General features: G+C 35.8%; 1 protein-coding gene across 1 annotated transcript in view; it reads right to left on the bottom strand.

The window, feature by feature from the left end:
* LOC125659581 (V-type proton ATPase subunit B) overlaps window positions 1–15,921 on the bottom strand; it is a 35,955-nt gene that overhangs the window by 2,974 nt on the left and 17,060 nt on the right. Inside the window, exons 4-12 of the mRNA XM_056150523.1 lie at window positions 7,883–7,976; window positions 7,219–7,296; window positions 6,443–6,582; window positions 5,814–5,918; window positions 5,330–5,427; window positions 5,120–5,243; window positions 3,654–3,804; window positions 1,715–1,797; window positions 1,161–1,265 (exon numbers count right to left, since the gene is read on the bottom strand). Of these exons, the coding sequence (XP_056006498.1) occupies window positions 1,161–1,265; window positions 1,715–1,797; window positions 3,654–3,804; window positions 5,120–5,243; window positions 5,330–5,427; window positions 5,814–5,918; window positions 6,443–6,582; window positions 7,219–7,296; window positions 7,883–7,976 (978 nt within the window). The remainder of the gene's footprint in view (window positions 1–1,160; window positions 1,266–1,714; window positions 1,798–3,653; window positions 3,805–5,119; window positions 5,244–5,329; window positions 5,428–5,813; window positions 5,919–6,442; window positions 6,583–7,218; window positions 7,297–7,882; window positions 7,977–15,921) is intronic.

The following is a 15,921-nucleotide window of genomic DNA, read 5'->3' as shown; positions in this document are numbered from 1 at the left end:
AACATCAGTGACGTGTGATCAACAATTACATATTTAATTTCAGTAATAAATTTTATATTGCATGATATTCTAATCCTACTGGGGACTTCCATGCGGGAAAATGTGTTAATTACTGGTTTGAAAACTCTATTGGCACCCCTCATTCTAGTAGCCACAAAATAAAGAAAGAGATGATATGAATTTGACATGTTGCAAGTGTCAAATAAATAGATTTGTAAGACTGGTACTCTGTAATGATTGGTGTAGATGTATTAGGGAAATAGATTGAAAATTTAAATACTGTTTTTTTTAGCCATTTGATGATGTAATACAAAAACAATAACAAATTTTTAAATTCAACCTGAACTTAGGATATTTCCCTAAGGGACATGGCAAAATTTGGCGCCCCAAGTTCCGAACTTGAGCATGTGGAAAAATTTTCAACCACTGGTCATAATTATACACATTAAATTTAATAGAGCTTATTAATTGAATTTGAATTGCTTTTACAGCATCCTTTTCATTCATTCTGGCTTTGAAAAAGAAAAGCTATTTTCTTAACCAAGTGAAAATTATCAATGAACTCGATAATGGGTTTAAATGATTAAGAATTCTGAAACATTTAGTTGTTTACTGATGATCGCCCTGGCCATCCATTTGTAAAGGGCGTGAAATTTCTACTCCCAAATTTAACTTCACTGTTACTGCAGATTTCTTATTCTACACAAAATGACTCAAAGACGTCTAATCGTGAGGACATGAATTGACAAGCGGACTGTTGATCAAACTTCAGACATGTATTACAGACATATAAAAACAAAAGTGAGTAATTCTATTTTGTGAATGATACTCTTGCTAAATTACACTAGAAGTCACTGTGATGGAGTGAACAAACTTCAATCTGCATGATGGTGTTTACACATGTATTTGAGAAGATAATCAAAAAAATTTGGCCTATAAATATCAACACAAAGATTTAATCCTTACTATGACAAATTATTTTCTATGTCCCTGAACTTCATTGAAATCCATTGTAACTACTTTTAGTTTCTAAAGTAGATTATTTATATTTTGCTTTCCAATACCTGGTAAGTCAGCAGCTGTACAGAATCATATTTCCTGTCTAAAACATCTTTGACAATAATACTAGGCACAACATAGCAGTATCATTTGTAACTCACCAACTGATTAGACACGTCAGAGTGGTCTTCCCTTGTCATGCCTTCACCAATGGCAGACTTCATCAGTCGAGACAACGATGGTAGTACATTGATTGGTGGATAAATCTGTCAAAAACAATTCAATATCAACAATTCAATGCAAAATCAATAATCCTCTACTGACAGGTTTGTAAAAATTATTTTGAAAAGTTAAACCTGGTACATATATAACTGATGATAGTGTGGAAACTCAAGTTTGGTTGAAATTGGCTCAGTGGTTCTGGAGAAGAAGTCGAAAATGTAAAATGTTTACAGATGGACAGACAGACGACGGACAACAGGCGATCAGAAAATCTCACTTGAGCTTTCAGCTCAGGTGCTAAAAAGTTAAACCCGGTACATGTATAATTAATGATAGTGTGGAAACTCAACTACACAAAGTAAATCTATACTAACTTACAGATACGTGTGACATTTCTTAGTCTAAATCTAGATGTGAGTAGATGTCATACTTTAATTTATCCTAATCCTAGGCCGTGTGGTTAAAATTTTAGGATAACATGCAGAAAACTTACCTGTCTGTTGTGAAGTTGTCTATCGACGTAGATCTGCCCCTCTGTAATGTAGCCCGTTAAATCAGGAATAGGATGGGTAATGTCTACAAAGTGAAAAATACTCTGTACAGCTGTTTTCTAATTCTTCACATCCTCTAAACTTTACTGTAGACAATCCTTTACCATACACTTAATATGTCATTGTATGTAAGTTCTCATACAACAGTCAGCACTATACTCCTGACAAGTTGTTTATGGAATATCTCAAAATTCAATATTTCTCAAATTGGAGACTTTTCAGATATAACACTCAATGTTTGACATTATCCGGGATGAGTTTTCGGATATAACACTCTATGCATGACATTATCTGGGATAAGTTTTCGGATATAACACTCGATGTTTGTCATTATCCGGGATGAGTTTTCGGATATAACACTCGATGTTTGACATCCAGGATGAGTTTTCGGATATAACACTCTATGCTTGACATTATCCGGGATGAGTTTTCGGATATAACACTCGATGTTTGTCATTATCCGGGATGAGTTTTCGGATATAACACTGTAAGATTGACATTATTCGCAATGAGTTTTTGGATATAACACTCGATGTTTGGCAATATCCAGGATGAGTTTTTGGATATAACACTCAATGTTTGACATTACCCAGGATGAGTTTTTGGATATAATACTATCCGAGATGAGTTTAGGGATCTATGTATATTTACCATCGTTAGGCATCATTAAGATAGGGATCTATGTATATTTATCATCGTTAAGATAAGAATCTATGTATATTTATCATCATTAGGCATCATTAAGTTGGGGATCTATGTATATTTACCATCGTTAGGCATCATTAAGATAGGGATCTGTGTATATTTACCATCGTTAGGTATCGTTAAGATAGGAATCTATGTATATTTACCATCGTTAGGCATCATTAAGTTGGGGATCTATGTATATTTACCATCGTTAGGCATCATTAAGATAGGGATCTGTGTATATTTACCATCGTTAAAATAGGGATCTGTGTATATTTACCATCGTTAGGCATCGTTAAGATAGGGATCTGTGTATATTTACCATCGTTAGGCATCGTTAAGATAGGGATCTGTGTATATTTACCATCGTTAGGCATCATTAAGATAGGGATCTATGTATATTTACCATCGTTAGGCATCGTTAAGATAGGGATCTGTGTATATTTACCATCGTTAGGCATCATTAAGACAGGGATCTATGTATATTTACCATTGTTAGGCATCGTTAAGATAGGGATCTGTGTATATTTACCATCGTTAGGCATCATTAAGATAGGGATCTATGTATATTTATCATCGTTAGGCATCGTTAAGATAGGGATCTATGTATATTTACCATCGTTAGGCATCATTAAGTTGGGGATCTATGTATATTTACCATCGTTAGGCATCGTTAAGATAGGGATCTGTGTATATTTACCATCGTTAGGCATCATTAAGATAGGGATCTGTGTATATTTACCATCGTTAGGCATCATTAAGATAGGGATCTGTGTATATTTACCATCGTTAGGCATCGTTAAGATAGGGATCTGTGTAAATTTACCATCGTTAAGATAGGGATCTGTGTATATTTACCATCGTTAGGCATCGTTAAGATAGGGATCTATGTATATTTACCATTGTTAGGCATCGTTAAGATAGGGATCTATGTATATTTACCATTGTTAGGCATCGTTAAGATAGGGATCTATGTATATTTACCATCGTTAGGCATCGTTAAGATAGGGATCTATGTATATTTACCATCGTTAGGCATCATTAAGATAGGGATCTATGTATATTTACCATCGTTAGGCATCGTTAAGATAGGGATCTGTGTATATTTACCATTGTTAGGCATCATTAAGATAGGGATCTATGTATATTTACCATCGTTAGGCATCATTAAGATAGGGATCTATGTATATTTACCATCGTTAGGCATCGTTAAGATGGGGATCTGTGTGATTGACCCATTACGACCCTCCACACGGCCAGCTCTCTCGTAAATTGTCGCTAAATCTGTGTACATGTAACCAGGGAAACCACGACGACCAGGGACTTCCTCTCTAGCAGCTGACACCTAAAAATAAAATGTACAAATGATTATACCATTCATAAACATACAAGTAACTATTCCATTCATAAACATACTAGTAATTATTCCATTCATAAACATACTAGTAATTATTCCATTCATAAACATACAAGTAATTATTCCATATATAAGAAAGAGAAGTTCACAACCAAAATTAAAATACATATCAGATAATCATATTAAAATAAATCTGTAGTACAAGGTATGTATTCTTAAACCATCAGAAAACACTGATGATTCTTCATTACATGCAACTAATTAGATAACAAAATAATTTGCAAAAAGTCTCTCTCTCGAAATCAAGTGCTTCAAATCAATTCCTTTATCACTAATGTATATACATGTAACAGTAAATCCTTCATATTATAACAGTCGTGATTTTACACTCTCCTTAATTGAGGTTGAATATTCATCAAATTAAGTATATACTTGCATAAATTAAATGTACTCGGTGTTTTTTGGTTTTTATAAAATAGGGGGTCATTTTGACCCTTGGGGTAAGTATCAGGGGGTCATTTTCAAATAGAGGGGGTCATTTCTTGTGCACCATAGTCAATGTAAATAAGAACACAATTAAAAATGTTCAGTTTATTTCCCTTTCTCTAATATTTCCTCCTTTTTTACTTTTTCAGTAAAGTTATTTGTGTCATTTTCAACAAGTTTTCTTTTAACTCGTTCACAGTGCCTTTATTATAAGTACAAAAGAATCGGTTTTTTGGTCATATATTAACCATGTGTACTCAGTTTGATTAAAAGTTCCGACTGATTTGCTGACCACAGTCGAAGTTCAACTTGGAGTTACAGTCTTAATTTTATTATTAATGACGTCTTCTGCTGAATCTCCCGAGATTTTGGTAGATGATTTACCAAATCCATGCCGAAATAGGGAAGAAATTGTACCTTAAGCGGAAATGAACAATAATTTGACAACTCGCTCATCGGACAATTTGCTGACCAACTGACGAACGAGTTGACTTCATTCAGGTGAATTTAATTAAGGTAAAAATGCGAGGAGTACCAATTAATATCCGAGGAGTACCAATGTAAGAAAACAAAAATCTATTTATCCATTTTATTGAAACAGAGCATTAAAACATCGGCATTAACGGGGGGAAAACTGCGTCATTTTGACGCAGTAATTTTTTTTCAGGGGGTCAAATGAAATTTTTGTCCATAAATTACGCACATATGTGCGTCAACGGAAACCCTGGTACTCAAGAAATGTTACAATTCCACAGTACCATAAGATGGGAAAATATTTTAACATTTTAAGAAAACCAATTAAACAAATGATACCCACTTCTCTCAAGGCATCTGCGTATGAGCTCATGTCTGTTAAGATGACCAGCACGTGTTTCTCACACTGGTAGGCTAAAAACTCGGCTGTGGTTAGGGCTATCCTGGGAGTGATGATACGCTCAATTCTACAAGGAAATACGGCAATAAATAGGAGAAATTCTACGCTGTCTCGGCGATTCCAGCACATATAAACACTGAAAAGGTTGCTTACGTTGGGTCGTTAGCCAAATTCAAGAACAAGCATACATTCTCCATAGAGCCATTCTCTTCAAAGTCCTGTTTAAAAAACCTAGCAGCCTCCATGTTTACCTGAAATATGAAGATTGTTTGCAAAAATAGTGATGTGTTTAAGCAAAATGAAATCTTCAAACAAATTCCTCTTGTTAGAATATGTTATTTGGGTAATCTCCCTTGTACTGAAGAGTGACTTGCTAAATGGGACATCGAAATAAACAAGGTCAACATCACTGTATCAATCACTGTATCGTGTACCAAGCTATCGAAATGAACAAGTTGTACATCACTGTACCAAGAAATCGAAATGAACAAGTTGTACATCACTGTACCAAGAAATCGAAATGAACAAGTTGTACATCACTGTACCAAGATATCGAAATGAACAAGTTTTACATCACTGTACCAAGATATCGAAATGAACAAGTTTTACATCACTGTAAGGTGCTTTGAGAACTTACACCCATAGCAGCAAACACAATAGCAAAGTTATCCTCATGGTCATCCAACACACTCTTCCCGGGCAGCTTGACCAGACCTCCCTGTCGACAAATCTGAGCAGCAATCTATGGGAGAAAGTCATCAGAGTAAATACCAGTGACAAAACAAGATTTAAAAAAGGTTTTTTCATATAATGCCTGTACCTTGTAGCTTACATACATGCATCAAACTTTTAAAAAATTCATTATAGAAAGCATCTGTGGAATGAGCAAATTAAAAAACACAGAAATTTTGATCTTGCATTAAATTCAATCCTTATTTTTTTATCTTCAAAATTCTGCTGGAGATATATTTACATCAGCAGTGTGATAGTTTAATTTTTCAGTATGTTACATACAGAAATAGGACTACATTTTTACAAACGGTGAGGCTATTGTACCACAAGAATTAAGTTTGCAGCATGAAATCCAGATAATTATAAAAAAATATATATTTCAGTTTAGAAAGTTAATAAGAGTATAAAGGACACCTTTTTACACAAGCATATTTAACAGATATGGCTGTGAGAAAAGTTCCAGTTATACTTGTGTAAACTTTCTAATCTGAAAACATTTCTTGATATGCTTTTCCTCCGGATGAAAGTTCCTACTTCATTATGTGGCAGACCAGCTGCAGAGAAGATGGGGATTTTCTGTCCTCTGGCAATACTATTCATGGTGTCTATGGCCGAGATTCCCGTCTGGATCATTTCCTCCGGGTAGATCCTAGACCAGGGGTTGATGGGCTGTCCTGTACAGTAAAACAAATAATGGAATCAATACTGTCGATTGACCATTGTTAATACTTTAGTATTATAGCAGGGAACGAGTTTTTATATCAATATCGCCTGCATACAGAATCTCCAATCCTCAATGTCAATAGCAATATTCTGTGAAAATTAATTGTATGAACAAAGTTCTCGCTCTGGAGGAAAATTGTATTTATCTATCTAAATCTGATTTAACTGAAGCCCAGTTTGTGTGTACAAGTGTGAGAGATCTAGCAAACTCATCCTACATTACTATGACAACTACGGAACATTGAAACTTTCTGTTTGGGATTCTATAATGGAATTTTCTCTATTAAAATCTGCTTATATCATCCTAGTAAGAATACACAATGAATTTTAAAGTCAACAGAAGAAGAATTACTGCAGACAGCTAGAGGTTCAGTTGTGAAACTATCATCCTATGTTATAAATATGTATGTGTTTGTTTTTATTTTATGCATGTGCTTGTTTTTATTTTCATTACATTTTATTTTCATCTGACTTCATTTTTAGGTTCTTACTTGTAGAACCAGAAACACCACACACATGTAATCACACCAGGGAATCGATCGGTTATATTTATACGTCAGTATCTAAAGAGATGTTCCGAGCCTAACCTTGGATATCTAAGTAATCCTCCGCCAGCACTGGAGGGCCTCTGTCTATAGGTTTTCCTGATCCATTGAATACTCGACCTGAAATTCAAACCAGTAGAAAGTTGTTTATGAAGGAGGATTTTTTTTATTATGATACCCAAACAACTACAATTTCAAATTTAGATTTTTAAAATGTCTCATTGTAGAGATAATTGCACAAATTAAGAAGTAAGTGCCAGCCACATTTTGACTCTATGATGTACACTGTACGCTTTCTGAATAAAATTTTCAGCCTTCATTCTATTCCCGACTTCAGCTCCCCTTTTACACTGCTTACCCAACATCTCCTCTGACACCGGCATTCTCAGAATGTCCCCTGTAAACTCACTGCTTACTCAACATGTCCTCTGACACCGGCATTCTCAGAATGTCCCCTGTAAACTCACTGCTTACCCAACATGTCCTCTGACACCGGCATTCTCAGAATGTCCCCTGTAAACTCACTGCTTACCCAACATGTCCTCTGACACCGGCATTCTCAGAATGTCCCCTGTAAACTCACTGCTTACCCAACATGTCCTCTGACACCGGCATTCTCAGAATGTCCCCTGTAAACTCACTGCTTACCCAACATGTCCTCTGACACCGGCATTCTCAGAATGTCCCCTGTAAACTCACTGCTTACCCAACATGTCCTCTGACACCGGCATTCTCAGAATGTCCCCTGTAAACTCGCATAGCGTGTGTTTGGCATCTATTCCTGACGTGCCCTCAAACACCTACAATGAACAGTCATTATTACTCAGCAATTCCTGACGTGCCCTCAAACACCTACAATGAACAGTCATTATTACTCAGGGCTGAATGACTCGAGGTGGGCCCTCAAACACCTACAATGAACAGTCATTATTACTCAGGGCTGAATGACTCGAGGTGGGCCCTCAAACACCTACAATGAACAGTCATTATTACTCAGGGCTGAATGACTCGAGGTGGGCTCTCAAACACCTACAATGAACAGTCATTATTACTCAGGGCTGAATGACTCGAGGTGGGCCCTCAAACACCTATAATGAACAGTCATTATTACTCAGGGCTGAATGACTCGAGGTGGGCCCTCAAACACCTACAATGAACAGTCATTATTACTCAGGGCTGAATGACTCGAGGTGGGCCCTCAAACACCTACAATGAACAGTCATTATTACTCAGGGCTGAATGACTCGGGCTGGGCTGTCCCCTTGAAATATGCATTTTAAAGAAAAATTGTTTTGATCCTATAACGACTTTTAGTAGTGCAAGGACCCATGTTAAATATCTCTGCTGACCCAATGCAATGCATTATCTGCAGCTAAAACAGAATATCCTAAATACTGCTACATATGTTAATTCCATATTTTCTGTATCTCATTTAGTGTCTTCACATCAATATAGTTCTGACAAATGAAACCTTACTGGTTTTTTAGGGCTCTGTGCACACAAGTTTCCTAACATAAATATTAATATGGTTAACAAAGGCAAACAATATTATCAGAAGATTGAGAGAAAAATAATTGAATAGAGATTGAAACCTTGCCCTATACGGACTAATACTAACTATCTATTTCAATTAATATCCTAATAAGTGTTTGTTCAATTTCCCTCTTCACATTTGAAGTGTACATGCATTGATAAAACAAATTGTGCTCATTTCCATGTTGTGAATTATTTCATTTTATCTACCTGATGTAAAATGTCAGAAGACAATTAAATTACAAAGTTCATAATCATTGTTCTTTTCATTACTCATACATGTAAAATATCACTCGTCTTGCATTATTCAAGCACCTGATATGAGAGTAGGGATGTCCTAATGCATTTCTCCGTGACAGAGAGTCTATGACCAAAATTTACCTGTACTAAATCACTGTCTCAAGAAACTAGATAAACAAGTAAAAAAATTAACCCCCAAAATCCTGTGTTTCTATGTACACAGTATATACTTCTCAGCAAATCCAGAACAGGCCCGATAACACCCCCTACTGAAGTCCTGAAAGTAGAGCGCTGTGTCGGAGCACAAAGTCAGTAAAAGTCTCTCCCCGTCACAAGATGTGTTCAATACCTGATTATCCTGTGTTTACTCTCAGGGAACAAACACACAAATCTTCATATGTTTAAAGATGTGTGCAGATACTGTTTAAATTCGATTTCATAAATGTTTTTAATTGTATTACAGTGTACTCATACACACAGTGCTTGTTATCATATAATCTGTCGTGTTTTTGTCTAATTTATCTATTACAGTTGTGACATGATCTCTAATTGGTTAACCTGTTTATCATTCACTTACAAACCAATACAATATTATTAATAAAAATATACACGTTAACACAGATTTTCCCATACATGCACATATACCGAAAATTTTTCCATAGATTCATCCCTGGCAACTTTTTCCAGGTGGGGGTGTCTAACTTTATCAGTGGTCCAACAGTTATGAGGTCAAAGATACTGAATTTTTTTTGGACCCCATCCCTCTAAGATACAAGGTTGTGATACTCTGTGTGGATAATTTCAGTTTTGTCCCATACTTTTTGCCCAAAATCTGACTCCAAATTTTCATATCTGATCCGAGGTCTATGAGGATGAATAATTTGTTGTCACATGATTGAGAGACAAAAGCGAGTTATTGCACTTTTCTATATGAAACAACTGTGAAAGGATTTCTGAAATTCACAAAACGATAAGGAATCAATAGCTTTCAATAATTTTTCCACATCTCTTCAGATTTTATGGTCTACACAAGAATATAATCAATGATTTACTTTGTACATTGTAAGACCCTGGTTTCACTACAGTTACAGAACACATTTATCTGATCTTATGGAAAAACATGTCCATGAATATTTTTTGTCAAAAAACATTTATCAAACTATTTCTATGAACTTAATTTGTCCCAGGAATATGAAGTACCATGCAAGCTTACCCCAATGTTCAACAAGGACAATATTTAACTTTGTGTCATGTAATACTACATCTACATATACTTACATGGCAGCTTCAAATGCTTATCAATATTTAGAATTCTAAAGAATCATAAAAATCAAATTTATTTAGAACATTTTTCCAAATTCAGAGGAGAATTGGCAGGGCATTTTAAGAGATTATATAGGAAAAATATCTCCGAAATCATGCCTCTATGATTTTCTTGGGTTTGGGAGCCTCATCACCGATATGACATCACAATGTAATAAATTCTACGAGATGTAACGTAGTTCAGTGGGCTAGGATGCCACCGCTGGTAAAACAACAACAGCCACTACTATGTTGTGAGTTTCTGACGGAACATATGTCAATCATGTGATCAATGCCCCGCCCATCCTTAGAACACTCACACCACAATCCAATGATACAGAACTGCAACATAGCATGTAGGATATAGCATTTAGATAAATGTAAACACAATCAATAGAGGTCGTACCAAATCTCAACATGTAAAATACTATGCTACCAACCGTCGCCGAGCAGTGCTATGATAGCCCATTTGACATTCGACCCTGTGACATGACTTTCAGTTTCAAATTAAAAGACACTACAGAATCTTGCATATCAGATAGTTAGCCAATACAAGCTATCTACTGTACTAATAATAAGCTTGTCTTCATCATTCAGTTCACCCAATATGTGCAGGTCAAGAGTCGTTATTTTACCCCGGTTCACGTTACAATCAGTAGTTTAATTAGTGGACAGTCAAACAGACCAAAATAGAATGTCCCTCATCTATGACAAAAGAGCCTTGAAGGTGAATAAAACAAGAAATGTGGTCATCCAGCTGACCACAATCTACACTAGGCTGGTACAATGAATAGACAGAAAGATGACAAGAGGAATTACTGACTGAATATAAATGTATCACTGCAGATGTGCACGATTGCCTTTACCTCTGAAGTGTTAATCACATGGTGGATAAACTATAGCTTTAGTCAACATCTGTTAAATAAATGTACCTCTGTTTGTTGACCAGTATACGACAAAAAACATTTCAGCTTGTGATAAATAAATTACTGACATAAAGGAATAAATAGTATGAGATAAATGGAAAGAGATGAAATAAAACATGATATTCTGAACATCTATAACAGTATAATTTTATATTTGTTTCTTCCAATCTATTGACATAGTGTACATATTCACTCCGAAAAGTCTCAAGAATATATACATCAATACTTAATCCAACATGCAATCTCCTCTGTTTACTGAACAGATGATAGTCACAGGTTCAGATGGCATACTGATCTGTAACATCTTGGAGTAGTGGACATCACAGCTGGGCCTACACCCATTCTGACTTTCACCAGGCAATGTTACTGTACTGCTGGGCCTATGCCCATTCTGACTTTCACCAGGCAATGTTATTGTACTGCTGGACCTATGACCATTCTGACTTTCACCAGGCAATGTTACTGTACTGCTGGGCCTACACCCATTCTGACTTTCACCTGACATTTCACTGTTGCTGTGTACAGCTGGGCCTATGCCCATTCTGACTTTCACCTGACATTTCACTGTTGCTGTGTACAACTGGGCCTATGCCCATTCTGACTTTCACCAGGCACTGTTGCTGTAAAGCTGGACCTATGCCCATTTTGACTTTCACCAGGCAATGTTACTGTACTGCTGGGCCTATGCCCATTCTGACTTTCACCAGGCAATGTTACTGTACAACTGGGCCTATGCCCATTCTGACTTTCACCAGGCACTGTTGCTGTAAAGCTGGACCTATGTCCATTCTGACTTTCACCAGGCACTGTTACTGTACTGCTGGACCTATGCCCATTCTGACTTTCACCTGACATCTTCACTGTTAGGCCAAGTAAAATTAATTAATAGATTATCATTCAAACTTCACAAAAAATTGGGGCGGGTGGGAGGATTTTATATTTTATTTTTCGCCATGGTATTCTTGACCTCGAAAATGCCTTCTCTCATTGAGAAAAGGCTTTACAAATCATAATTACATGTGTATTTGGGTTTCTAAAAGGCAAAGTGAAACAAAGTACGTTTACGATACCGGACCGGACATAAAAATATCCGGAAATCGTAATTTTGAAAAATAAAAAAAATCGGGGCGGAGCGATTTTCGAGGGGCGGGCGGGAATGATAATCTACTAATTAATTTTACTTGGCCTTACTGTACTGCTGGGTGATATTCATATTGTAATATGTTATCAAAGTAGGAATACTACGTTAAAATTCCATGGTTGTTATTTGCACCCTGTAGGAAAAAATTGTCTGGGATTGCCTCTAAGTTCACAGGGTCAAAGGGCATAACCTCTGTTACTTGGAATAAATATTTGGTTTCTCAGCAACATAACTTCATAAACGGTTCGGATTTTAATTAATAAATGCTCACACTTGCCTCATGGTAATGAAAAGCCTGTGGGGACATGGGTCAAAGGACATGCCCTGTTACTAAAATTAGATATTCCAAATGTCCACAATAAGCGCTGGCCATGATTGGGAGGGGGAATTTGTGTTTACGAAACAATCTTTCTGGTTTTTTCTATCCTAATACATAAGTACATATGATAATCTGGTCTATGTGTCATCCTCTGTGTACTTAACACACTACGGATAATGAACAGTCCTTCAGTGTCATTTCTACTTGATCTCCTCTAACCTAAGTTTCTGATGTAACGATATCATTGACCATGTAACAGCTTTCAGACAAGGTAATAAATCACAAAATATGATCATTATATACATGTATACATGTACGTTATTGAAATAATTACAGTCTATGTGTACACCAGGTTACTGAATCCTAATCATCTAAACTCTTAATGAATGAGAATCACTGCTGTATCCTGAGTGACAATATAGAATGTTTCAACAGTATGGACCATACACGTGCATTTCAAAACATTCTGTCAATTTGTCAGATGTACTGGTGTGTGTTCAAGACACATACATTCCCGATTCCCCATCACAAACCAAATAAGTACATGTAAAATATAAACCTGGTAATGAACTACATGTGATACATAACCTGGTGTACACATCACTTGTACATAGTAACCGGTGTACACATCACTTGTATGTAGTAACCGCTGTACACATCACTTGTACATAGTAACCGGTGTACACATCACTTGTACGTAGTAACCAGTGTACACATCACTTGTACGTAGTAACCGGTGTACACATCACTTGTACGTAGTAACCGGTGTACACATCACTTGTACGTAGTAACCAGTGTACACATCACTTGTACATAGTAACCTGTGTACACATCACTTGTATGTAGTAACCGCTGTACACATCACTTGTACATAGTAACCGGTGTACACATCACTTGTACATAGTAACCGGTGTACACATCACTTGTACGTAGTAACCAGTGTACACATCACTTGTACATAGTAACCGGTGTACACATCACTTGTACGTAGTAACTGGTGTACACATCACTTGTATGTAGTAACCGCTGTACACATCACTTGTACGTAGTAACCGGTGTACACATCACTTGTACGTAGTAACCGGTGTACACATCACTTGTACGTAGTAACCGGTGTACACATCACTTGTACATAGTAACCGGTGTACACATCACTTGTACGTAGTAACCGGTGTACACATCACTTGTACGTAGTAACCGGTGTACACATCACTTGTACGTAGTAACCAGTGTACACATCACTTGTACATAGTAACCTGGTGCAATATATCACATGTACTTTTTAACTTGGTGTAATATATTACATGTACTTATTAACCTGGTGTATATATTACATATACTTATTAACCTGGTCTATATATTACATGTACTTATTAACCTGGTGTATATTACATGTACTTATTAACCTGGTGTATATATTACATGTACTTATTAACCTGGTCTATATTACATATACTTATTAACCTGGTGTATATATTACATATACTTATTAACCTGGTGTATATATTACATATACTTATTAACCTGGTGTATATATTACATATACTTATTAACCTGGTGTATATATTACATGTACTTATTAACCTGGTCTATATTACATATACTTATTAACCTGATGTATATATTACATATACTTATTAACCTGGTGTATATATTACATATACTTATTAACCTGATGTATATATTACATATACTTATTAACCTGGTGTATATATTACATATACTTATTAACCTGGTGTATATATTACATATACTTATTAACCTGGTCTATATTACATATACTTATTAACCTGATGTATATATTACATATACTTATTAACCTGGTGTATATATTACATATACTTATTAACCTGGTGTATATATTACATATACTTATTAACCTGGTCTATATATTACATATACTTATTAACCTGGTGTATATATTACATGTACAACAGCATAATAGTTAAGAAATAACTAGAGATTGTTTTTATGAAAAACAAATGTCTCCACAGCTCATCAAAATGGGAGTGCACCAAATGAAACCCCCTCCCCTTAATGTACTGCATGGTATGGAGAAGAAAGCATTATGAACTCTGATAAGCCACACAGAAGTATTCACAAAATATTTTACACCCTCCACCCCTCAGATCCACTATAACTTTAAGGATAACAATTGGATCTTCCTGTCCCTACAATATGCACATCTGCAAATGGTAATGAAGCATTGTACAAAGTTTCAAGTCTATCTGATTTAAGCCATACAGGAGAAGCATTCACAAGCAATTTCAACATCCTCCGCCCCTCTTAGATCCACTATAACAGGGCTTGAAGCTAACTTTTTATGTCACCAGTCCAGCTGGAATGATGGGGTATAATTTCAACCAGTCCGCAGAAGAATTTACCAGTCCAACAGAGTTTTCCAGAAATAATTAAACATATTTCGTTAATGTTATCAAAATGAAATTTAACTCAATATGCCTCAGACAATATTGTAACACTTAAATGTGGGATTTATATTTACAAATCAGATTCATCTGATATCTTCAGATCGAAGCATGCCATATGTGTGTATAAAATTTCAAAAGTATATTTTCCAAAATGATGTTTTAGAAAATTAACCAGTCCCATCGGACTGACAAAAACAAATGTCAGTCAGTCCGCCAGACTTTTAACCAGTCACAGACTGACGGGCATATGTTAATTTCGAGTCCTGTATAACATTTAGGAAAATAATTGGATCCTCCTGTCTCAATAATATACACATCTACAAATAGCAATGAAGCATTGTACAAAGTTTCAAGTCTATCCAATAAGCCATATAGAAAAAGTGTTCACAAGATTTTGTGACTGACAGACGGACGTCTAGACAATCTAGACACAGAGCTCCAGATAAGGTGCGCATCAGCGTAAATACTCGTTTAATTTGACCAGATACGCATTTAAGTTGAAAATCATGCGTACAATTATGCATTAGCGAATTTAAATACGCTTTACACCCCCAAAGTAATGCATACTTGTGAAATATGTAGTATAATATAAATACGAATTATCTATTCATATGAATTGAGGTTTGCCCAGGGTTTGCTCATGCATGAAATAGCACTATGAAATATGTTTCAATGACAATCACAATTTTGAAAGTTTGGAAGAGTTAAACTCAAAACACTGTCATATAGGCCTACTTGTTATACTTTTTTCTTAAAGAGGTAGTGTGCAGTCGAAATCACAGAAAACAAAATCTTGTATTATCAATCGTGGACGAATGAATGCTGATAAAAACATGGCACAGAAAATATCACCAG

The sequence above is a fragment of the Ostrea edulis genome, chromosome 9, assembly GCF_947568905.1.
Source record: "Ostrea edulis chromosome 9, xbOstEdul1.1, whole genome shotgun sequence".
Lineage (NCBI taxonomy): Eukaryota > Metazoa > Mollusca > Bivalvia > Ostreida > Ostreidae > Ostrea > Ostrea edulis.
This window is presented reverse-complemented; position numbering and strand designations above follow the sequence as displayed.